The 24,391-nt window shown below is 36.7% G+C and overlaps 2 protein-coding genes across 2 annotated transcripts; one reads left to right on the forward strand and one right to left on the reverse strand.

The window, feature by feature from the left end:
* Positions 1–1,684: 1,684 nt before the first annotated feature.
* On the forward strand, positions 1,685–4,409 carry LOC115986928 (cytochrome P450 77A3-like). Its single transcript, XM_031110355.1, has 2 exons — positions 1,685–2,725; positions 3,405–4,409. The coding sequence occupies exons 1-2, from the start codon at positions 1,756–1,758 to the stop codon at positions 3,980–3,982; spliced, it is 1,548 nt and encodes a 515-aa protein (XP_030966215.1). The 5' UTR covers positions 1,685–1,755; the 3' UTR covers positions 3,983–4,409.
* An 18,704-nt stretch (positions 4,410–23,113) lies between these two features.
* Positions 23,114–23,569, reverse strand: LOC115985202. Its single transcript, XM_031108170.1, has one exon. The coding sequence runs from the start codon at positions 23,567–23,569 to the stop codon at positions 23,114–23,116; it is 456 nt and encodes a 151-aa protein (XP_030964030.1).
* Positions 23,570–24,391: the final 822 nt, after the last annotated feature.

The following is a 24,391-nucleotide window of genomic DNA, read 5'->3' on the forward strand; positions in this document are numbered from 1 at the left end:
ATCAGTCTTGGAAAGGTTGACCCTATACGTGGACGAAAGACAATGAACGCTGGCTAATATAAAAGGAAAAATAAGTAATCTAGAGAGGAGGCTGGGAAAAATGGCCAAAAACCAGAGCCTCCCAGCCCACCTCCAGGAGAAAGATCCCAGGGGTGAAGAAAACTTAAACCATGCATGAACACCACGAAAAACCCACCACCTGGTGACCAAGGCCTAGCCTTTCAAACCCACGCTCTACAAATGATATTGTTTGGGCCTTTTTATGTGCGAACCCAACACTGTTTAGGTTCGTTACGAATCGTGTCCTCACAATGTATTTTGAATATATAAAATTAGGTAAATTCTTTGAAAAATCATGTAAATTAAATATTCAGAATTGTATACATTTTTTGAAATATTGTGTAAATTTAATGTATAGAATTGAAAAATTGTATATATTTAATTGTTTACATTCTGAGAAAGAAGATTGCATGGCGGAATTTTAGTTAAGATGAAGATTAGTTAGAAATTATCTTAAATTATTAATCAGGCTTTGCTTGATTCTTTCATGGAGGGGAAGGAAAATCTCTGTGTGTCTCTTGTTAAAAAAATAAATTGACATAAATTTTTATTATCACAACTAATTGATATCATAGTTTCTGTTATCACAACACCTATCTCATCATTGCAAAAATCAAGATACATCGCTTGTACCATGCTCTTGATCCTAAATCAGTTATGGTAGAAATGAACTTGAAACATACATAATTACCGTGCTAAATGAGTTCATATGCATGTCAAGGTTCTTCTCTTTTCCGGTCACGTCGACTTTAGTTCACTAGTCTTACCTAAATTTGATGGAACTTGAAGCAGGTCAGCGCTCAGATGACTTATGTTTCGTTTGGAGAGAGAGAGAGAGGGAGAGAGAGAGAAGAGTAAATTTAATTTAAAATTAATTTATTTTTAGTTAATTTTACTCTACTCCGTTCCACTTACCTTTTTTTTTTTCTCCATACAAACGAGCCATTAATAAGATGAAAAAGATAAGATCTAGATTAGGTCAAATCTCCAATAACACTGAATCTATTAAAATTATGACACGTATTTATTTTTTAACGTATGTTATCATCTTAACGAAATTCAAAACTGTAAAAATCCTAGACCCATACTGCGTCCGTGAAGATAAAGTGAGTCAGGTGACAGACTGTGAGCTTCAGACTCTACATTTAAGGCTCTCCTTTTCAGAGCCCTAGTCCCTCAAGCTATAAAGGCGGCGTTTGCAAGCCTTTGAATTGAATTTTGTTCATATTCACCAAAGGCAAGTGACTAGCAGTAATTACTGGCTACTCTTCCACTAATAATCCTTTTGAACTGTGACTCTGTGAGCCACAACATTTTCATATCCAATTTTCTCCTCCCAGAGGTGAAATAAGTGTACCTAATAAGTAATACCTGTCATTTTCATGTTCACATTTAAGTAGTAGTTGAATGCAATAAATACATTTAACTGTCTCTCATTTTCAATCTCTCAACCCCTTTTCCTGCCCACGGTTTATATTTTTTTGCCCTATACTGATTTCTAAGCACCAAGCATTTAATAATCTTCACCAACCAATCCTGCTCTGGTAGCAAAACCTTTCATGGTGCTTTAAATAAACCCACCTGCAATTTCATGCTCTTCCCATTTTCATACCATATATATCTTCCAAACTTAGTTCATGTATGGAACGCGCATTCCCTTCCCCATTTCTTCTCTTCCTATAGCCCAAACTCCAAATGGCTTCCCTTCTGTCTTTATCTTTTTCCCCTTCTTCACTTTCCTCATACTACCATCTCTTTTTCACATTCCTAGCTTTCTTTCTTTCAGCCTTAATTTTCTTTCTCACACATAAAACCAAATCCAAGAAACTCAACCTTCCTCCAGGTCCACCCGGATGGCCTGTTGTTGGGAACCTTTTCCAAGTAGCAAACTCGGGGAAACCATTCTTCGAGTATGTTGATGGGCTTCGATCAAAGTATGGTCCAATCTTTACCTTAAGAATGGGGACCAGAACTATGATCATTCTAAACGATGCAAAACTAGTCCACGAAGCCTTAGTCGAAAAGGGTCAGCTATTTGCTACTCGACCTCGAGAAAATCCAACAAGGAACATATTTAGCTGCAACAAATTCACTGTCAACGCCGCGCTTTATGGGCCTGTTTGGCGTTCATTGAGACGCAACATGGTCCAAAACATGCTTAGCTCGAGCAGGCTCAAGGAGTTTCGCCAAGTGAGGGACACAGCTATGGAGAAACTCATCAATAGGCTTCGAACTGAGGCTAAGTCCAATGATGGTGTTGTTTGGGTCTTGAAAAACGCTCGCTTTGCTGTGTTTTGTATCCTCTTATCGATGTGTTTTGGGTTCGAAATGGACGAAGAGACGAACGAAAAATTTGATCAGGTGATGAAAAGTGTTTTGATCACACTCGACCCAAGAATAGATGATTATCTCCCAATTTTGAGCCCCTTTTTCTCAAAGCAAAGGAAGAATGCCTTAGAGGTTCGAAAACAACAAATCGATTTCATAGTCCCGCACATCGAGAAGCGTAGGAAGGCACTCAAAAACCCCGGATCTGATAAAACGGCAACGTCGTTTTCATACCTCGACACCCTCTTTGACCTCAAGATCGAGAATCGTAATCCGACAAATCCCGAACTAGTCACACTTTGTTCCGAGTTCATCAATGGTGGAACCGACACTACAGGTACTCATAAATTATTCAATTGTTCATAATACTTAAAATAGAAATGTCAAAGTGCATTTAGAAAATAATGAATTTAATTATTTATCTAATAATTTCTACATTTCTTCTCAGGTCTGAGTCTAGACCATAATAAATTGTCATTTCTCATGATTTTGACATGTCTAATACTCTAATATATTGGGTGCATAATTTATAGTAATTCTGGTGTCATAACTTGTGGCATAATTTGTCTATGTGACGACAAGTTATGACTAGTGAAGAGGTATTCTCACATGGATCTATTATGACCCTTTCATCAACCACAATTTATTGTATAGACGAGTTGTGGCATAAATTGTACCACTAGGTTTTTTCCATAATTTATGCACTTTCTCTATCATGTGAGGTCTAGATCGCCTTTAATAAATAGGGCTAAGATTAGGTTTAATGCTCGAGTGTATTGTATTACGATCTTGACTAGTATACCGGAGCAACTAACCAAGTCTAGCCCTAATAAATGGGTTTTATGGAGTTGGATTTTTAACTTTTTATCCAACTTTTTAAATAGGAGATCAGCACTTTTGGACTTTTAACTATTTTTAAATTGGATGTAAAACAAAGATAAATAATTATAGAATATCCCAAAAGCTTAAATGGTTTGGAAATTCAGAATTTAATGATTTTATCATAATTCTAAAAGGTACGGCAATCGAATGGGGTATAGCACAGCTCATAGCCAATCCACATGTTCAAGACAAGCTGTACGAAGAGATTAAAGTTTCAGTCGGTGATCGAAGAGTGGACGAGAAAGATGTGGAGAACATGCCGTATTTACACGCAGTGGTAAAAGAATTGCTACGAAAGCACCCACCTACCTATTTTTCACTGACACATGCAGTGACAGAGCCAACAACGTTGGCAGGATATGATGTACCAACTGATGTAAACGTCGAGATTTACTTGCCTGGTATTAGTGAGGACCCGAAACTGTGGTCGAACCCATCAAAATTCGACCCGGATCGATTCTTTTCGGGGAAGGAGGACGCGGATATAACTGGAGTAACCGCGGTGAAGATGATGCCATTTGGGGTTGGAAGGAGAATATGTCCTGGTTTGAGCATGGCCACTGTGCATGTTCATCTTATGCTAGCAAGAATGGTGCAAGAATTTGAGTGGAGTGCTTACCCGCCTGGTAATAAATTGGATTTTGCTGCGAAGTTGGAGTTCACTGTGGTGATGAAGAATACCCTTAGAGCTGTGATCAAGAGCAGGGTTTAAGGATGGTTTTATAATAATGTTTACAAATAATATAGATCTTATATACTAGATGTTATATTATATGATATTTCGGGTATCCATACTTTTCTTTTTCTTTTTTTGGTTTTTGGGTTTTCTTTTTTGTTTTTGTTTTTTGCAATTTGGTTATGAAACATGAAAGATGAATTGGATTTTGCTGGGAAGTTGGAGTTCACTGTGGTGATGAAGAATCCCCTTAGAGTTGTGATCAAGAGCAGGGTTTAAGGATGGTTTTATAATAATGTTTACAAATAATATAGATCTTATATACTAGATGTTATATTATATGATATTCTGGGTATCCATACTTTTCTTTTTCTTTTTTTGGTTTTTGGGTTTTCTTTTTTGTTTTTGTTTTTTGCAATTTGGTTATGAAACATGAAAGATGTGATCCTGTTTCTTTTGCTAATAGGTTTGGTATTTGTTGGTCATATTCTCTTATTGCTAATTCATGTATTAATTTTTCAAGAAGTGTCATTAAATTTGACCTTTATTGAAAACCCTTTTATACGAAAATAGAAAATTAAATAAGAGACAAGAACAGAAAAGAAAGCCAACTATCAGATTTGTGGCCATAACTATTTTCAACTTTAGTGGAATGCGCAATGTCGCACTAATGTTTTCAGTCACTAAATTTCGAGATGTTGAAAAACAAAATAAGTCATGGTTTGCCCCCCCTTGCCATTCTAGTACAATTTTTAAGGTGTAGACCCTGATCATAAAAACTTAATCCTTTTAATGCAAAATTAATACTGTCATGCTGAGTTTTCTGCTTAATGGCTATTTCTCGAGTAGTTATTCCCCAAGAGAAAAGCTTCACTAGCTAGTAATATACCTTCCCCTCAAAAAAAGAAAAAAAAAAGGCTAGTAATATACCTTCATTATGTTTAGAAAGTTTTTATTCTTCTATTTTTAATTTAATATATGTAAAACTTGGGAACTTCATAGTACCTACATAAATATGAGAGTGTTTTTAAGGTTTCTGCTTATACTAGATTTTATTTAGAGGAAATGTTAAGCAATACTTTAAGGTCATTGGTCTATGAACCATTTTTAGAAATATTTTATTAGGAGAATCATAAAATAATAAATGTTGTTAATAACTTTTTATATTTTTCATGAAAGTATTGTATTTCTCAAGTAATAAAATATACATGCGTGTCTTTATATGGGAGGCAGAGTATGCTATATATAGATAAATGTAATATACAAATAAACAAGATGGACCTAAAGTCCACATACCCTAATACAGGTTAACAAACTCAAACCTTTCTCCGCTCTAAACTTGAGTTAGTAGTATACTCGCATGTGTCTAGGGTGGGGCTCATAATGGGTGTAAGCTATGCATGCACAGACAAAAATGCTGTTGTGGGTTGTGGTACTTAATAGCTTGTCCCTTGTTTGAGTGTGGCTAGAGGAAATATTGCACCCAGTTCTGACAAGGCCTTTAAATCTTGTACTTCTACTGCTAAGGGCGGTCTTAGTAGGTATGCCTCTATGTACTACAGAACCTAGCGCATTCATGGACCGGCTTTAAAAGGTTCAACTTTTTGAAACGGTTCTAGCCTCATCCGGGCAAGATAAGAGTACAGATTTAGAGGAGCATTTGATACTCCTCTGTTGGAAGAAATCTTAAGACTCTTTATTTTGTGTCGGCAATGTGACTTGAAGCAAAGGTGGTAAAGTACTTGGAAAGGGCAGTGGTGCAAGTCTTTTTTAAAGCATGTGTTGAAATTAGCAAAGAAGAGTAGATATGTAGATTTTATTAAAACCCTTGGGCCGGTGAAAAGCCCTCTCTAAAAGTGCATCCGCATAAACTTGTGTAAAGTTTTGAAAAAATTATATTTTACCATTTTAAAATACTGTACTTCATATTACACTTTACACTCTAAAATTTTTTAATTCACATTTTACACCCTAAATAATGGCCCTTGTTATACTTTGCTCTTGACGTTAAATTTGCTGTTAATTTAGACTAAAATTCAAAGTTTATGATGGTAAAGTATAATTTCTCATTTGTTTTTAAACAATTGAGAAGTGGGACTGTTAGATCTTTTTACATAATGCCATATTTTTCCATCCAAGTCAACCACAAATTTAATGTCAGAGTGCAAGTGTAACAGGGATCATAGTTTAGGATGCAAAACGGGTATTCAAAAAATTTAGAGTGTAGAGTGTAATTGTGGACAAGAGTTCCTATGCCAACATTTGGGGTTGAATTAGGTTGGTTTGAAGGGAGTATGCAAATGGAGTGGAAGAACAAGCTGATGATATTTCTTGGAAAGAAATGGTGGATTATTTGGTTGGTGAGGGACATTCTAACCCTTAATAATTGGAAGCCTTCATCACCTATCTTCAAACTCACCATCTCTCTGCTGCTGTTAAGCTAGCTAATGGCCAATCATCCCCTTTAGCCCCATATTTCCTTGGCATCTTGTACGTACCACCATTTGGATTTCTTTTAGTTCAACCTCAAATGTTCCTGGTTAAATTTTCAGATTGAGACTTTCAATCCAGTAGTCTTTCTACAAATTTGGCTTTGGGAGCAATTCAATCATTATGCTCTCTCTCCTAGAGCTCGACTCTTTTAAAGTCATGGTCCCAAACGAAGTAGGAATCCTTGCGTTTGGCATTGGAACAAAGATTCTTTGCCTGCTAATCACCTTTAGTGAAAACATTTGGACGATCCTAATGACTTTATTACTCGGCCACATTTGCCTTTGAAGAACATGATGCCACGAAGCCCCTTTTGCAGCCTTAAAAACTACAAAGGTCCCTTTAATTTGTAGTTTATTTCTAGAAAAAGAAGCACAATTTTTTTCAGAAAATATGTTGAAATTTTTATAGGATAATTCGCTTTGACAAGTAAAAGTGCAAATTAGATTTTTCTTGAACACATAATTCGCTTGAAATTGCATGTTATTTTAAATTGAAGAATTATCTAATTTTATTAGAGTTTGTGTTATTATTTATAATTGGTCCAGTTTCTATTATAATAGTCTACATATATTATATAAATAATTCTGTTAATCTCTATCAAAGTATATATGCATGTGATTTTCTAAAGAATATCAAAAAAAAAAAATTTTTGAGAAGAAAGTAAGCGTAATTTTATTAAAAAGATTAAGGTAAATCAGATTGGAAGATAGACTCCAAATCAAAAGGTAGTTCTTCTACCCATACAATAGTGTCTACAGTAAAAACTTCTCTCCTAGCTTAACCATGAGCCAACTTATTCTCTTCTTGATGAACATGCTGAAATTGACATTGTCATAAGGAACAACCAAGCCTCTTAGACTTCTTAATAACGTGCCCAAACAACGTATTGCAATGACCAAAACACCTTAGAGCTTGAACCACTCGAAGACAATCACCTTCAAAAATGACATCAAACAAACTAAGCTCCCTAGCCAGCATCACAGCTGGCTTCGCAGCCAAAGCTTCAGCCAACTCAATCGAATGAAAGGACTCAATCCTCTGACTTAAGGCAGCAACAATGCTACCTGAATGATCCCTAAACACCACACCTATCCCAACAGAGCTCGTTTCGTCAAAAATGGCAGCATCAAAATTAGCTTTATAGCCAGTTTTCAGGTGGAGGGTGTTGGGCTTTGTGAAGCCTAGTTTTGTTTGATCCGGTTCGATGACCCGACCCGACCTGAATAATATTGCGTGGTTTTTAATGGGAGATTTATTGAAGCTTAGTCCATGGAGCAGAGGCTTGGGCCGATAGGCCCAAGCTGGAGCGCTCATGGACAAGTCTCTTGGGGGTTGTATATGGAAACCGACTTTGGTGATTAGGGTTTTATTGTGGGTGTTGTTGTCATGTTTTGTGAGAGAGAAAAATTGTAGCCGCACTTTATATTTTTCCTTGATAATAGTGAAATTCCTGCAACTCCGTGGATGTAGGTAAATTGCCGAACCATGTAAATACTGTCTTGTGCGTGTATTTTTTTTTTTTTTTTAAATTTTTATGTCTCTTTGGCTTGTGTTTTTTCTATTTTTTTTGTTTCTCACAGTTTGGGAATTCGGGTTAATTCCCTACAACTGGTATCAGAGCCTAAAGTTAGGTTTGAGTGGGAGCAATGGCAGAGGAAGCAGGAAAGGCGTTTGGAATAGAAAAGTTTGATGGCACAGACTTCGCGTATTGGAGGATGCAGATTGAAGATTATCTCTATGGGAGGAAATTGCATCTGCCTCTTTTGGGGACAAAACCTGAGACTATGAAGGCTAAGGAATGGGCGCTTCTTGACAGATAAGTTCTGGGAGTTATTAGGTTAATTCTGTCTAAGTCTGTTGCACACAATGTTGTAAAGGAGAAGACCATAGCAGATCTGATGAAGGCTTTGTCCGGTATGTATAAAAAGCTGTCTGCAAACAACAAGGTGCGTTTGATGAAGAAATTGTTTAATTTGAAGATGGTAGAGAATGCATTAGTAGCACAACATCTGAACGAATTTAACACTATCACAAATCAATTGTCGTCTGTAGAAATTGATTTTGATGATGAGATTCGTTCTCTGATCGTTTTGGCTTCTTTGCCAAACAGTTGGGAGGCAATGAGGATGGCATTTAGCAATTTTACAGGAAAGGAAAAACTCAAGTACAATGATATAAGAGATTTAATTCTGGTTGAGGAGATTTGTAGAAGAAATGCAGGCGAAACCTCAGGATCTGGTTCTGCCCTAAACCTTGAGACAAGAGGCAAACGTAATGACAGAAATTTAAACCGGGGTAGATCAAAATCTAGAAATTCTAATCGGAATAGAAGCAAATCTAGATCAGGCCAACAATTACAATGCTGGAACTGAGGGAAAACAGGTCACTTTAGGAGGCAATGCAAAAGTCCTAAGAAGAAGAATGAAGATGATTCTGCTAATGTTGTAACAGAAGAGGTACAGGATACATTACTTCTTGCAGTAGACAGTCCACTTGATAATTGGGTTTTGGACTCAAGAGCTTCATTTCATACCACTCCACACTGAGAAATCATATAGAATTATGTTGCATGTGATTTTGGTAAGGTGTATTTGGCTGATGGTTCAGCCTTGGATGTTGTAGGTATGGGAGACGTTCGGATATTGTTGCCCAATGGATCTGTTTGGTTACTGGAGAAGGTTCGATATATTCTTGACCTGAGGAGGAATCTAATTTCTGTTGGACAACTTGATGATGAAGGACATGCAATTAGGGGTGTCCAAGCAGACCCGGAACCCGATCAACCCGCCCAAACCGTCCGACCCGGCCCGAAAACCGTCCGACCCGATGCCAGCGACGGTCGGCAGCGGATCTTCGCCCATAAAACCCGAGACCGGCGGGTCGGTTGACGGGTTTGAGCATGAAAAACCGAGAAAAACCGACCCGACCGGAAAACTCTTCAGAATTTCTATTCTTCGCCGATTTGAGTGGTTACCGGTCTGATTTTGTCCTATCTCCTCGAGTTACACTGAGATCTTGCCGGATATCTTCGAGATCTCGAATAGATCCGGCGTGATCTCGTTGAGATCTCGCCGGATCTATTCGAGATCTCGAATAGATCCGGCCTGATCTCGTTGAGATCCGCCAAGATCTCTTTGAGATTCGGTCAAATCCAGCAAAAACCAAAGATTTTGGCAAAATCCGGCGACGATTTTTGTAAAATCCGGCGACCATTCACACAGTCCGAAACCGACCAATACCCGACTGGAACCCGATGACATCCGACCACCCGATCCGCTGCCTTCGGCGGGTCGGCTGCGGGTCCAAGTTTTGGAGACCCGATCTGATCGGGTCGGTTCCGGGTTGGGCACAAACCCGACCCGGACCGACTCGTGGACAGCCCTACATGCAATACTATTTGTTGGTGGTACTTGGAAGGTTACAAAGGGAGATAGGGTATTGGCTCATGGAAAGAAGACCGGTACTCTGTATATGACCTCATGTCCAAGAGACACAATTGTAATTGCTAATGCAAGTACTGATACAAGCCTATGGCATCGCAGACTTGGTCACATGAGTGAGAAAGGAATGAAGATGCTGCTGTCAAAAGAAAAACTATCAGAATTGAAGTCCATTGATTTTGACATGTGTGAAAGTTGCATCTTAGAAGAGCAGAAAAATGTAAGCTTCTTGAAAACTGGCAGGACACCGAAGGCTAAAAAAATTGAAATTAGTACACACTAATTTGTGGGGGCCTTCTCCGGTTGCATCCCTTGGAGGTTCAAGGTACTACATCACTTTTATTGATGACTCAAGTAGAAAGGTATGGGTTTGTTTTCTGAAAAATAAATCTGATGTATTTGAAACTTTTAAGAAGTGGAAGGCCATGGTTGAGACAGAAACAAGTTTGAAAGTAAAATGTTTGAGGCCAGATAATGGAGGTGAGTACATAGATGGAGGGTTTAATGAGTATTGTGCTGCACAGGGAATTAGGATGGAGAAGACCATTCCTGGGATACCACAGCAAAATGGTGTGGCTGAGCGCATGAACAGAACTCTCAATAAGCGTGCTAGAAGTATGAGGTTGCATGCTGGACTACCAAAAACTTTCTAGGCTGATGCTGTTAGCACTGCACCTTACCTGATAAACCGAGGACCATCAGTTCCTATAGAGTTCAGACTTCCTGAGGAGGTTTGAAGCGGTAAAAAGGTAAAGTTTTCACATTAAAAGTTTTGGTTGTGTTTCTTATGTTCATATTGATTCTGATGCTCGTAGTAAACTTGATGCAAAGTCTAAAATATATTTTTTCATTGGCTATGGTGATGAGAAATTTGGCTATAAGTTTTGGGATGAACAAAATAGGAAAATCATCAGAAGTAGAAATGTGATATTCAATGAACAAGTTATGTACAAGGACAGGTCAACTGTAGTGTCAGATGTTACAGAGATAGATCAAAAGAAATCTGAGTCTGTCAACTTAGATGAATTGACTAAAAGTTCTATCTAGAAAAGGGGTGAAGAAGATAAGGAGAATGTAAATTCACAGGTAGATCTGAGTACACTTGTAGCTGAAGTTCGCAGATCTTCCAAGAACATTAGACCTCCACAGCATTATTCACCTGTTTTAAATTATCTCCTGTTGACTAATGGTGGTAAGCCAGAGTGTTATGATGAAGCCTTCCAAAATGAGAATTCAAGCAAGTGGGAGTTAGCCATGAAGGATGAGATGGATTCCTTATTGGGGAATCAGACATGGGAATTGACTGAATTGCCAGTAGGAAGGAAGGCTTTGCACAACAAGTGGGTATACAGAATAAAGAATGAGCATGATGGTAGCAAACGTTACAAGGCCAAATTAGTTGTTAAAAGGTTCTAGCCGAAGGAGGGCATTGACTACACAGAGATATTTTCTCCGGTTGTGAAGATGTCAATAATCAGACTGGTACTAGGAATGGTGGCTGCAGAAAATTTATATCTTGAGCAGTTAGATGTGAAGACGGTATTCTTTCATGGTGACTTGGAGGAAGACCTTTACATGATTCAGCCAGAAGGGTTCATTGTTTAAGGATAAGAGAATCTAGTCTGCAAACTAAGAAAGAGCTTGTATGGCCTAAAACAAGCTCCTAGACAGTGGTACAAGAAATTTGACAGTTTTATGCATAGAATTGGGTTCAAGAGATGTGAAGCTAATCATTGTTGCTATATTAAGTTTTTTGACAATTCTTACATCATATTACTGTTGTATGTGAATGATATGCTTATTACAGGGTCTAGCATTGAGAAGATTAATAATCTAAAGAAGCAGTTGTCCAAACAGTTTGCAATGAAGGATTTGGGAGTTGCAAAGCAAATCCCTGGTATGAGAATCATTAGAGACATGGCTAATGGTACATTAAAACTTTCACAGTCAAAGTATGTGAAGAAAGTTCTCAGCAGGTTCAACATGAATGAAGCTAAACTAGTTAGCACACTCTTGGGTAGTCATTTCAAACTAAGCAAAGAACAGTCATCGAAGACAGAAGAAGAAAAGGACCATATGAGCAAGGTGCCCTATGACACAGCTATTGGCAGCTTGATGTATGCTATGGTGTGTACAAGGCCAGACATTGCACATGCAGTAGGAGTTGTGAGCAGATTCATGAGTAGGCCTGGAAAACAGCATTGGGAGGCAGTCAAGTGGATTCTGAGATATCTGAAGGGTTCATCAGATACATGTCTTTGCTTCACAAGTGCAAGTTTGAAACTGCAGGGTTATGTAGATGCTGATTTTGCTGGTGATATTGATAGTAGAAAGAGTACTATTGGGTTTGTTTTTACTCTGGGTGGTATAGCTATATCATGGGCTTCAAATCTACAGAAGATTGTTACTTTGTCTACTACAGAAGCTGAGTATGTTGCAGCAACTAAAACTGGAAAGGAGATGATTTGGCTACATGGTTTCTTAGATGAATTGGGTAAGAAGCAGGAGATGGGCATTATACACAGTGACAGTCAGAGTGCAATTTTTCTTACAAAAAATTTGGCTTTTCATTCAAAGTCGAAGCATATATAGACAAAATATCACTTTATCCGTTACCTTGTTGAAGATGAATTGGTAATACTTAAGAAGATTTGTGGATCTAAGAACCCGGTAGACATGTTAACTAAGGGTGTCACTATTGAGAAGCTGAAACTGTGTGAGCTTCAGTTAGCCTTCTAGCTTGAGGACAGGAGGATGAGTTGCAGGGGTGAGGGGTTTGTGTGTTTGGAGGATTGCGGTTGATGTTAGTGATTGAACTAGTCTCCAAGTGGGAGATTTGTTGGGTTTTGTGGAGCCTAGTTTTGTTTGATCCAGTTCAATGACTCGACCCGAATAATATTGCGTGGTTTTTAATGGGAGATTTACTGAGACTTAGTCTAAGGAGTGGAGGCTTGGGTCAATAGGCTTAAGCTAGAGTGCTTATGGAAAAGCCTTTTAGGGGTCCGGGAGCAATGGCCACAGGAAAATTTTTTTGGCCCGTTTTGTATATAGAAACTGACTTTGGTCATTAGGGTTTTATTGTGGGTGTTGTTGCTGTGTTTTGAGAGAGAAAAATTGTAGCCGCATTTTGTACTGTTCCCTGATAATAGTGAAATTCCTACAACTCCGTGGATGTAGGCAAATTGCCGAACCACATAAATACTATCTTGTGCGTGTGATTTTTTTTTTCTTTGGCTCATGTTTTCTCTATTTTTTTGTTTTTCATAGGTTAGGAATTCGGGTTAATTCCCTACAGAGGGGACCAATGAACAGGAGGATGACAGGTAGGCAGCTGCTGCTCCCTATGATTAGCATCCCAAAACTCCTGAATAAGCGCTTTAGCTCTATCCCTAATCTTGTGCAGTTGCCAAGTTTGCTGTTGCACCCTTAGTTTGTTCCGCTGCTGCCACAAACACCATGCTACCGTAGCAAACCGAGCACACCTAAAACTAGACCCTTCACTAAACAAAACCTCCAAGAGCTCCAAGAATGACCTGCAATCCTTTGGGCATGCATGTTCTAGTTTGTTTGTTTGTTTGTTTTTTTTTTCATATTTATCTATAGGTTGGATAAAAATTCTACCAAATATCCCCATCGCTATCCATATAATTAAAATTTCTTGTGTTCCATGCCACGTGGCATCATAAGATTGTGCCATGTAACAACAACTGTTTGATTGCTTACCGAAGATATATATCCTTTGCATGTAGCGATAACATAATTCACACACACACACACACACACATATATATGTATTTGGGTAATTCTACCGTACCCCCTCTTTTTTTAAGGGGTACGGTACCCACTAATAGGCAACCTGCTATACCAGGTTACCAAATACTCACATTTTACGGTTTCATCCTCATATTGTGCAATTCCAACATCACATGTGACAATTCTTTTGTCACATTTGGTGGTTATCCTTATTTTTCTCACATTTGACGGTTCCATCCTCACATTGTGCAGTTCTAACATCACATTTTACAGTACTTTTGTCACAGTTGGTGGTTCCTTTTTTTTTTTTTCTCACATTTGACGATTGCATCCTCACATTGTGTAGTTTCAATATCACATGTGACAATTCTTTTGTCACATTTGGTGGTTCCTTTTTTTTCTTCAGATTTGACGATTTCATCCTCACATTGTGCAGTTCCAACATCACATGTAACTATTCTTTTATCACATTTAGTGGTTCCCTTATTTTTGAAAGCTCGAAAATATGTTAAAAACACAAGAGTTTGCTTAGATCCCCAATAAAAAATTACGACTAGATTGCTTTTACTCTAACTTATCTAAGTGCGGAAATAAGAGTAAATGAAGCACAATCAACCAATACTACTCTAGTGCATAAATAAGAACAACAAACAATAAAAGTAAAGCACAAGAATAAGGGAAGAGAGAATGCAAACACAAGATAACAAACCGATGTGTTATTGAAGAGGAAACCAAAGAACTCGGCAAAAAACCTCTCCGCTACCCTCCAAGCGGTAAAATGATCCATTAGAGAATAAGTTGGGATACACGAATAGCAAGAGACCCTCCAAGCTTAATCTACCCAATGTATTTAAGCCCTCCAAGCTCCTACTTCAACAAGGCTTCTCGGAATCGTGTCTTGTCTAGCTTTCCGGATCTCGCAATATGCCTGATTACATCCGCTAAGCCTCACCGGCTTCTTTTGGCAATTCCCCAAAGCTTCCCAAGCTCCAAAACACTCTCTACACTCTAAATAGGTGTGAGTTGTATTTGGGTACATATCTCCTCTCAATATCATATATGACCTTACTTTTGTCACATTCAGTGATACCCTAGTTTTCCATAATTTGTTTTCTCACATTTGATAGTTCTATCGTCACATTGGTTAATACCTACATCACATCTGACTGTACTTTTGTCAAATTCTGTGTCACCATTATTTATTTATTTTTTTTCACATTTGATAGTTTCATCATCACATTGGGCATTATTAATATCACATCTAACTATACTTTTGTCACATTCGGTGCTGCCCTAATTTGTTTTCACATTTGATAGTTCTATCGTCACATTGGGCAGTACCAATATCACATCTGATAATACTTTTGTCACATTTGGAGATACCCTAATTTTTTTTCCTCACATTTGACAGTTCCATCATCACTTTGGGTAGTATCAACATCACATTTGACAGTACTTTTGTCACATTCAATGGTTTCCTTATTGTTTACTCACATTTGACAGTTTCATCTTACATTAGACAATACCAAAATTTTTGGGGAATAACTTAAGATGCTACATAACCGAAACTAATTTATATATATATATATATATATGTATAAGAAGCTTATTTGAAATTTCTCATTGGTGACCTCTCTCGATTCTCTCTCTCCAGGTGTATTGCAGTGGACATGGCTTGGACAATATTTTTTAGCAGGTTGTCTGAGATTATATTGCATAGTGGACATGGCTAATATTGCACAGTGGACAGTATTTTTTGGACATTTTTTAAACAGCATATCTGACAACTTAGATAACTGATTGCACATGTAGCAAATTTTTTGTAACTTAAGAAGCTACTCAAACATGGGTTTTTTTTTTTTTTTTTTTTTTTTTTTTTTTTTTGCTGAATACTCAAACATGTTTGACTAACTTCTAGTTAGACTTAATTATATATACAACTGATTAATATTTTTAAATGCAATGGCATGTACTAAACTATTGTTCATTTTTTGAATGCATATAGGGCTTTAAGTCATGTTTTGATGACAATAGAATTTGCTTACTCACCAATTAAAAGTGAATTGTGAGATAATTGATCAACTGCTTTACTAAATTTGGGAGTGAGTGGCTACATATGTATTGTCATAAATGTTTTTCTTCCTCTGTTTTAAAGGGATGTTTTGGCATTAACATTGCTGATTTTCTGCATAGACCACTGCATGACCATTCTCAGTTGAGGAGCATCTGCATTATCTACTGTAAATTTGTTGTAGCTGGTAGCATTCCACCTCATATTACTTATTTTAAAGAATGTAAAATTGCTGCACAAGTAATATATAACTGTGCTAGTTTCTCCAAGCTATGGCCTTTGATTTTGTTAGCAATAAATATGTTAGGATTGCTTGAAGTATCTAATAAATCTTTAAGAAACTAATCTTTAATAGCTTCAGTGACTCCAAATCAGTCATCACAAAGTACTTATATAATAGACACAACCAGAGTGCATAAAAGCTAATAATTTCTTCTCAAAGACAAGCTAATATGAAAGACCGCGCCCCTGGCCCGTTTTATAGGATGTTGGGCTAAACCCATGTGAATGGGTGGAGTCGTGTTATTGCCTCTCAAAATGGAGGTTCGACTGATTATATTTTTCCCTTTAGATTAAGTGTTTTACAATGGAGTCGCCACTTATTTAATTATTGGAACAAATAAGAAAACCAAAAATTGAAAAATTCCTCATTTTATTAATTCCTAATTGAATTTACATTGATCATAAGAAAATTACATGGTTTTGGTCGTAGATATAATCTAAGATAAAGTACATGGCTTCGTTCCTAGTTACAATCTAAAAATCAAAAATTACATGGATAAGCATTTGATCTACTAACCCTTGATCTAAGCTTGGAGGCTATGTTACAAGGTGAGAAGGTGTTAGGCACCCATCTTGCCCGGTGAAACCGGTCTTCTAGACTATGGTGGCCAACATTCATATCATATCATCTAATATGTCAATCAATTTACATGTTGAATTTAACATATGTGCATGTGATAAACCCTAATTTAATTTATTAAGCATTGCATTTGGATTGAAAAATAAATTCTAGTGAATGTGTGGGGATGGTGATAACCTAGATTCAAGGATTTTAAAGAATTATTAAACAAATATGTTTTTTATATTTTTTATGTGGATTTAAGATTAAATCTAGTGATATGAATGAACATGTGATGAACAACTAAGAACATGTGAAGAACACATAAGAACAATTAAAAACATTCAAACATATTCAAGGGAATTACCATGCTTTAATCTTAAATTCTCATCATGGCAACATAAACAAACAGTTAGGAAAGAAGATTATACCTTCATGCAAGATCCATATGGTGGAGGAGGGGACTCTTGATGGAGGTCTTAAGGGTGGAGGAAAAGAAGAGCTAGGAGAGGGAGAGTGAGTCTCACTCAATACCTTGAGTCTCAGGAAGACTAAGATATGACAAGATTACTCAACTTCACTAGAACTCAAGAGAAGAGAAGAGAGAGGGGGTTTTTTGTTTTTTGGAATGAAGGAGAGGGGGCGTTTATATAGTAGTGGTTGAGGAAATATGAATGGAAAGCCATTTAATGAGGGTTGACAAAGAATTATGAACCTAGACCTTATTTTAGCCTTTGAGAAAATCTGGTGCATTAAATGGAAAGATTGGTAGGAGTGAGGAGCAAGCCTAAATTCGGTTTTCCCATAAGCCTATAGAGCTAACATTAAAAAATCATATCTGACTCAATTCTGATCGGAATTGTCTCGTTTTTGTGCTCAAATTAAAGCCCCGGATGTCTAGTTTCTAAGAAAATTAACCTCATTCACAGATTCAAAATATTCTGAGAGATATGGATCAAATGGTGAGCAGAGGTCATTTGTTAGAAAATGGTTTCAACACAATTAACATTAATAGGTCCCAAATTAGCTCCCAATTAACATTAAATGGTTCTAATCACTTCCATTTTAGACTTAATTGGTTACAAATTTACTCAAATTAAAAGATAATTGCACAAATTACTCATTGAATAATTAATGTTTAACTATCTAGTTAATTAGGTGTGTGCAACCCTACCATAAAATGTAGTCTTAACCAATCAAATTATGACACATCATTAATCTCAAATTGATTATACTTATAACCAATTGAAATCAATTGTTCATAATCACATATAGTCGGACTCAATTTGTGATGGTACATCTCAGCTATTAAAACTTGATTTGATGATAACTTTCAATCTGGTGGTCCGATTTGGGTTTATGACCAGTCGATTTGATCGTTACAATATCAAGATCATTTTGGTGAAATGAGAGTAAGGATCTAATGACCAGAATCAAGATGCACATTTCCAAGGTGAAATTACCCTCCATGTGAGGTTAAATGCATGTTGCAAAATAGGGTGTCAATAGCTAATAATGATGGTTCTCATACCATCTAGTAATAACAAAAGGAAAAAACCATTTATGCTAGTAGTAGGGCCACTAGATTCACTTGTTATAAACAACAAAAATTCATTGAAATTTTTATCCACAACCAAATGAACAAAACCCAAAACAAAAAGGCTTTATAGCTTAGCTAAATTAGCTTCACAATATAAATATGTGATTTCAGTGTTTCAAGAAAGCCAAAATAGCTACATCTTGATTATGATCCCAACTAAAATAGATATGAGTCATGTTCTTTATATTTAAAATTTCATGAACAATTTCTCCAACAAACAAAAAAAAAAAATTTCATGAACAAAGCCAACTTCATGGTCTTCACTAATCCTTCCAGCACTTGCCTTTTCTCGCTCTTAGTGCTCAAAAGAAGAATAGCATACCTATAATCATGCCATTCAACCTGACAAAAGAACAAAAGGGTGATTTCATTGATAAACATATATCAAAATTTCCAATTAACAGCAAGCATGGGTAAAGCCATAAGATCATTATCATTACTAATTATGTAAGTTTGTTGAGGGTTTAGCTTAGGAACTTCCATCTTAAGAACTCAGCTAAGGGACCAAAATTAAAAGTGAAATACACATCAGATCATATAATCCAAATGTTCATGAGATGCATTTAATTTGAGATGACTAATTTCCTAAATGCATTTGATTGAAATTTCTGCTTGCCTCTTATTCATTCCTTGTTGTATTTAATAAATGAATCCTTGGGTTTTTTAGTACGCGTTTGGATTGCGTCTACAAAGGAGCGTCTTGCGTTTGGCTTTTTTTTTTTTTTTTTTTTTTTTAATTTTTTTTTGGTTGAGAAGCGCATTATGTGGCTGTGGTGGCTTTTCCAGTGGGTCCTGTGTACTGTTCACGAGACCCACAAACCTCTTTTTTCAACAAAACTTTCATTAAAAATAGGTCCCATGGCACTGTTCACACATTTAAAAATTATTTTGCAACAGTGCTTTCAGTTTTCAGCAAAATAAGCGATATCTAAACGGACCCTTTATTGCTCCATCCCAATTTGAAACTGGCTCATCCGAAACCTGTAGAAGCGCATTCCTATAAAGCATCATACAAGGTCCATAAAACAAGCTCATTTTGTTGACCCACCAAGTACAAGTAGCAAACAGCTCATAAAACCAAGTATCAAAAAGGGTGTGTGTGTGTGTGTGTTTATGGTTAATCGCAAAAGAGTTCTACAATCATCTGCACCAATGTATAAAATGGCATTTTATAGTTCACCACCTAGAACCTAGGAAGGAGCAATTAATAATAAACAGCAGCATGATTTGGTGCAATTCATTCTCATTTTAAGGATGAGCAGATCACTTGCAAGATAGGAAGTAAAGTAAGCATGGAATATGTATCACAAACATCTCATCATTGAGTATGCCATTGAAGTGTCAATAAAAGATATCCTGGGACCTTAAAAGTGGCTTCTGTTAATTGTTAGATTGATAAAAGAGACAAGAAAATTGTAGAGAGTGATCCAACCTGCCTAATGTTCCAACTTATGCTTATATCCAACAAAGATTCATAAAAAATTTATCCACACATGCACATGTAAGCACACACAACCCCAAAAACTAAAACTCGCATCAGGTGCTTCAATTTCATACAGAAAAGAGATTCTTATGCAAAATTGCAATCTATTTTTGTAAGAACTTATTCTTTGCTGTATTTAGAGTGCACTTATATATTTCAATTTGTTTACTTCTATTGTTCCCACTATAATGCTAATAATATATTTATCAATTTAGTAGTTTTGCACTCAGCCAAAAGAGGTGGTGAAGCGATTTTTTCTATTTCCTTCTAATCAACTACATCTTAATCCGAATTAGCAAGGTTTAAATCTTTGTAAAGAATCAAAATAGCAAACCAAATATACAACTATATAAAATCAATATTTCAAGGATTCCAGTCTTTAAGTACTTACAAGTCAGCAACTTCTGTTGTCTTCTTCTTCCCAAGCACATAGCTCGCCAGAACATCCTCCATTCCTACATCACCCCTCCCAATAACCGCTCTAAAAATAGTCCCACAAGATGCATTGTCAAATACCAAATTAAGATTAAAGAAATTAACCTTCAAGTTTAAAGCAATTAAGCTTCATTTTACAAATAAGTTATCAAATTTACAACAAAAGCCCAGATTTTTCTATGTTTAGTTTTCTTGAAGCACAAATTGAATTTTTAGCATAAAACCCAAATGGCCAACCACTATTGATACTCTGTTTCATTAGGTAGGACAAAGAAAATGAAAATAGAGTAATTTTTATCATATGGGACACTTCAAAAATTAACAATTCCACTTAATTAGACTCCAAAAACTTCATTGCCTATTTGAAATTCTTCTTCACTACCATTAAATTATCTTATACATAACGATTCTCAAAAAATAAAAAATAAATAAATCTTATACATAACAAACACGCACACAAATATATAGGAAGTGAAAGAGGGAAAAGGGGTACCAAAAATATGACAAAGGGGATTTTCCGACGATACAATGGCCAAGTATCGTCAGAACCACCGATCCGGCCAGTGACTTCGTTGCTTTAGAGAGACCTTTACTCCATGAGAGTTGGGACTTGGGACAGCTTCACACACAAGAAAGAGGGAGTGTGAGTGTTTGGGGGTTTGGTTTCAAATGCTAAGTTTCCATGTTTGGGTATGAGCTGGGGTTGCTGTGACAATGGATTGAAGGAGAGGTAGAGAATGGGTTGAAGGAGAGGCAGAGAGCGGCAACTGCGCAAGGGAGAGAGAGAGAGAGAATTTTGGTTTTATGAAAGTTTACTCAGACTTACTAGAAACAGTGGGCCAGCTGTGAAATTTTTTAAGGGTAAAATAGTCTTTTTGTTATTTGGTGAGGTGTCAAAGATTTAAGCCATTAGATTAAATCTATGGCTGAGAATTTAGGTATTGCACCCCGTGCAATAACCTAAGTATTGCATGGGATATGAATCCGATATTGCACCCAGTTCTGACAAAGCCTTTAAATCTCGTACTTCTACTTCTAAGGACGGTCTTGGTAGATATGTCTCTATGTACTACAGAACCTAGCGCATTCATGGAACGGCTTTAAAAGGTTCAACTTTTTGAAACGGTTCTAGCCTCCTCCGGGCAAGATGAAAGTACAGATTTAGAGGAGCATTTGATACTCCTTTATTGGATGAAGTCTTAAGACTCTTTATTTTGTGTCAGCAATGTGACTTGAAGCAAAGGTGGTCAAGTACTTGGAAAGGGCTGTGTGGCGTGTGCAAGTCCTTTTTAAAGCATGTGTTGAAATTAGCAAAGAAGAGTAGATATGTAGATTTTATTTAAACCCTTGGGCCGGTGAAAAGCCTTTTGAGAGCACATTCGCATAAGCTTATGTAAAATTTTGCAAAAATGACATTTTTCCACTTTAAAATACTATATTTCATATTACACTTCACATTCTAAAATTTTTGAATTCACGTTTTGCACCCTAATCAATGATCCTTATTATACTTTTCTCCTAACGTTAAATTTAATATACGGAAATTCAAAGTTTAGAGTGGTAAAGTGTAATTTCTCATTTGTTTTTTAAAAATTGAGAAGTGGGGCAATTAGATATTTTCACATGATGCTATGTTTTTCCATCCAAGATAACCACAAATTTGATGTCAGAGTGCAAAGTGTAATATGGATCATAGTTTAGGATGCAAAACGGGTATTCGAAAAGTTTAGAGTGTAATTGCAGGCATAGTTTAGGATGATAAAGTGTAATTTCCCTTAAAATATTTTGTCTATTTTAGCATAAGAACCTATTTTTTCAATTTTACACAACCACTTTTCAAAAACACTCATATCAGATTATCGATTTTACACAACATTTAATAAAAATATTTTTTTATCATTTTTTTATATTACTCTCTCAAACCATCTCTTTCTCTCTCTTTATATATGCTAATGAGTAAAAAATTATAAAAAAAATTGATTTCCATGTGAATAGTAACCGTGTATATTTAGATAGTTACTGTAGCAATAACATAAATATACACATTTATAGATTAACTGATGCGGGTAGTTTTGGGCTTAAATGTGTAAATTTAACACTTCTTTTTTATTATACAGAAACTGATATGAGTATCTTAGGATACAAATTTTAATGGGGACAAGAGTTCCTATGCCAACATTTGGTGTTGGATTAGGTTGGTTTGGAGGGAGTATGCAAATGGAGTGGAAGAAGAAGCTAATGATATTTCTTGGAAAGAAATGGTGGATTATTTGGTAGGTGAGGGACATTCTAACCCTTAATAATTGGAAGCCTTCATCACCTATCTTCAAACTCACCATTTCTCTGCCGCTGTTAAGCTAGCTAATGGCCAATCATCCCCTTTAGCCCCATATTTTCTTGGCACCTTGTACGTACCACCATTTGGATTGCTTTTAGGACAACCTCAAATGTTCTTGGTTAAATTTTCAGATTGAGACTTTCAATCCAGTAGCCTTTCTACAAATTTGGCTTTGGGAGCAATTCAATCATTATGCTTTCTCTCCTAGAGCTCGACTCTTTTAAAGTCATGGTCCCAAACGAAGTAGGAATCCTTGCGTTTGGCATTGGAACAAGGATTCTTTGCCTGCTAATCACCTTTAGTGAAAACTTTTGGACGATCCTAATGACTTTATTACTCGGCCACATTTACCTTTGAAGAACATGATGCCACGAAGCCCCTTTTGCGGCCTTAAAAACTACCAAGGTCCCTTTAATTTGTAGTTTATTTCTAGAAAAAGAAGCACAATTTAGAAAATCACCAAAAAAAAATCAGATTAACAGATTGTATCTACCCATACAATAGTATTTACAGTAGAAACCTCTCTCCTAGCTTAACCATGAGCCAACTTATTCTCTTCTTGACGAACATGCTGAAACTGACATTGTCGTAAGGAACATCCAAGCCTCTTAGACTTCTCAATAACGTGCCCAAACAACGTATTGCAATGACCAGAACACCTTAAAGCTTGAACCACTCGGAGACAGTCACCTTCAAAAATGACATCAAACAAACTAAGCTCCCTTAGCCAGCATCACAGCTCGCCTCGCAGCCAAAGCTTCAGCCACCTCAACCGAATGAAAGGACTCAATCCTCTGACTTAAGGCAGCAATAATGCTACCTGAATGATCCTTAAACACCACACCTATCCCAACAGAGCTCGTTCCGTCAAAAATGGCAGCATCAAAATTAGCTTTATAGCTAGTTTCAGGTGGAGGGGACCAGCGAACAGGAGGACGACGGGTAGGCAGCTGCTGCTCCCTATGATTAGCATCCCAGAACTCCTGAACAAGCGCCTTAGCTCTATCCCCAATCTCGTGCAGTTGCCAAGTTTGTTGTTGCACCCTTAGTTTGTTTCGCCGCTGCCACAAGCACCATGCTACTTTAGCAAACAGAGCACACCTAAAACCAGACCCTTCGCAAAATAAGACCTCCAAGAGCTCAAAGAATGACCTGCAACCGTTGGGCATGCATGTTCTAGGTGTTTTTTTTTTTTTTTTTTCTATAGGTTGGATAAAAATTCTACCAAATATCCCTGTCGCGGTCCATATATTAAAATCAATTTCTTTTTGTCATTTTCTGTCAATTGGTCATCTAATAATATTTCTGTCTTTAAAGATGACAAACTTGTTTCAGCTCTATAGATTCCCCTTTCGTTGATATCTTTTAAAGTAGTAGCCTTTTTGGAAGAGTGTTTTTCTTTCAAGACAAGTGTTTTGTTAATCCTATCTAAGAAACTATTACTATGTCTATCAGGATGTCTGTTGATTTTATCACCTGTGAAAGTACTCCAATTATTTGTATTATTATAGTTATAATTATCCATATCATTGTCAGAGTCAAAATCAGTTTCATAATCCATATTACCATTAAACCAGTCATTATCTATATCACTCATGCTATAACCTTCATCATAATCTATATCATCATAGTCCATGTTTCAAATTAGTGTGTGCCTACCCTAAGTGTGAACAAGCAAAAAGATGATGAAATGATAAACGTATTTATTTTATTTTCAAGCAATTAATAATTACTGGTGGAACTATTACTAACCACTGGTTTCCTTGTTATCGGGACCACCTCCTCAGGAAACTCCATTGCGGGACCACCCAAACACACGCCTGTCCGTCGGCTAACAACAAAGGGGCTAACCAACGCGAAACTATGGTTTCCCAATGAGTCTTTAGGCTGACCAACGCTAACAAGGAGTAAGTAGTGGCTATGTAGTAATAAAATTCCTAGTAACTTCTTAATTGCAAAGAAATAAAACTCATACATCTACCATCCATGGC

This window comes from Quercus lobata, chromosome 4, assembly GCF_001633185.2.
Source record: "Quercus lobata isolate SW786 chromosome 4, ValleyOak3.0 Primary Assembly, whole genome shotgun sequence".
NCBI lineage: Eukaryota > Viridiplantae > Streptophyta > Magnoliopsida > Fagales > Fagaceae > Quercus > Quercus lobata.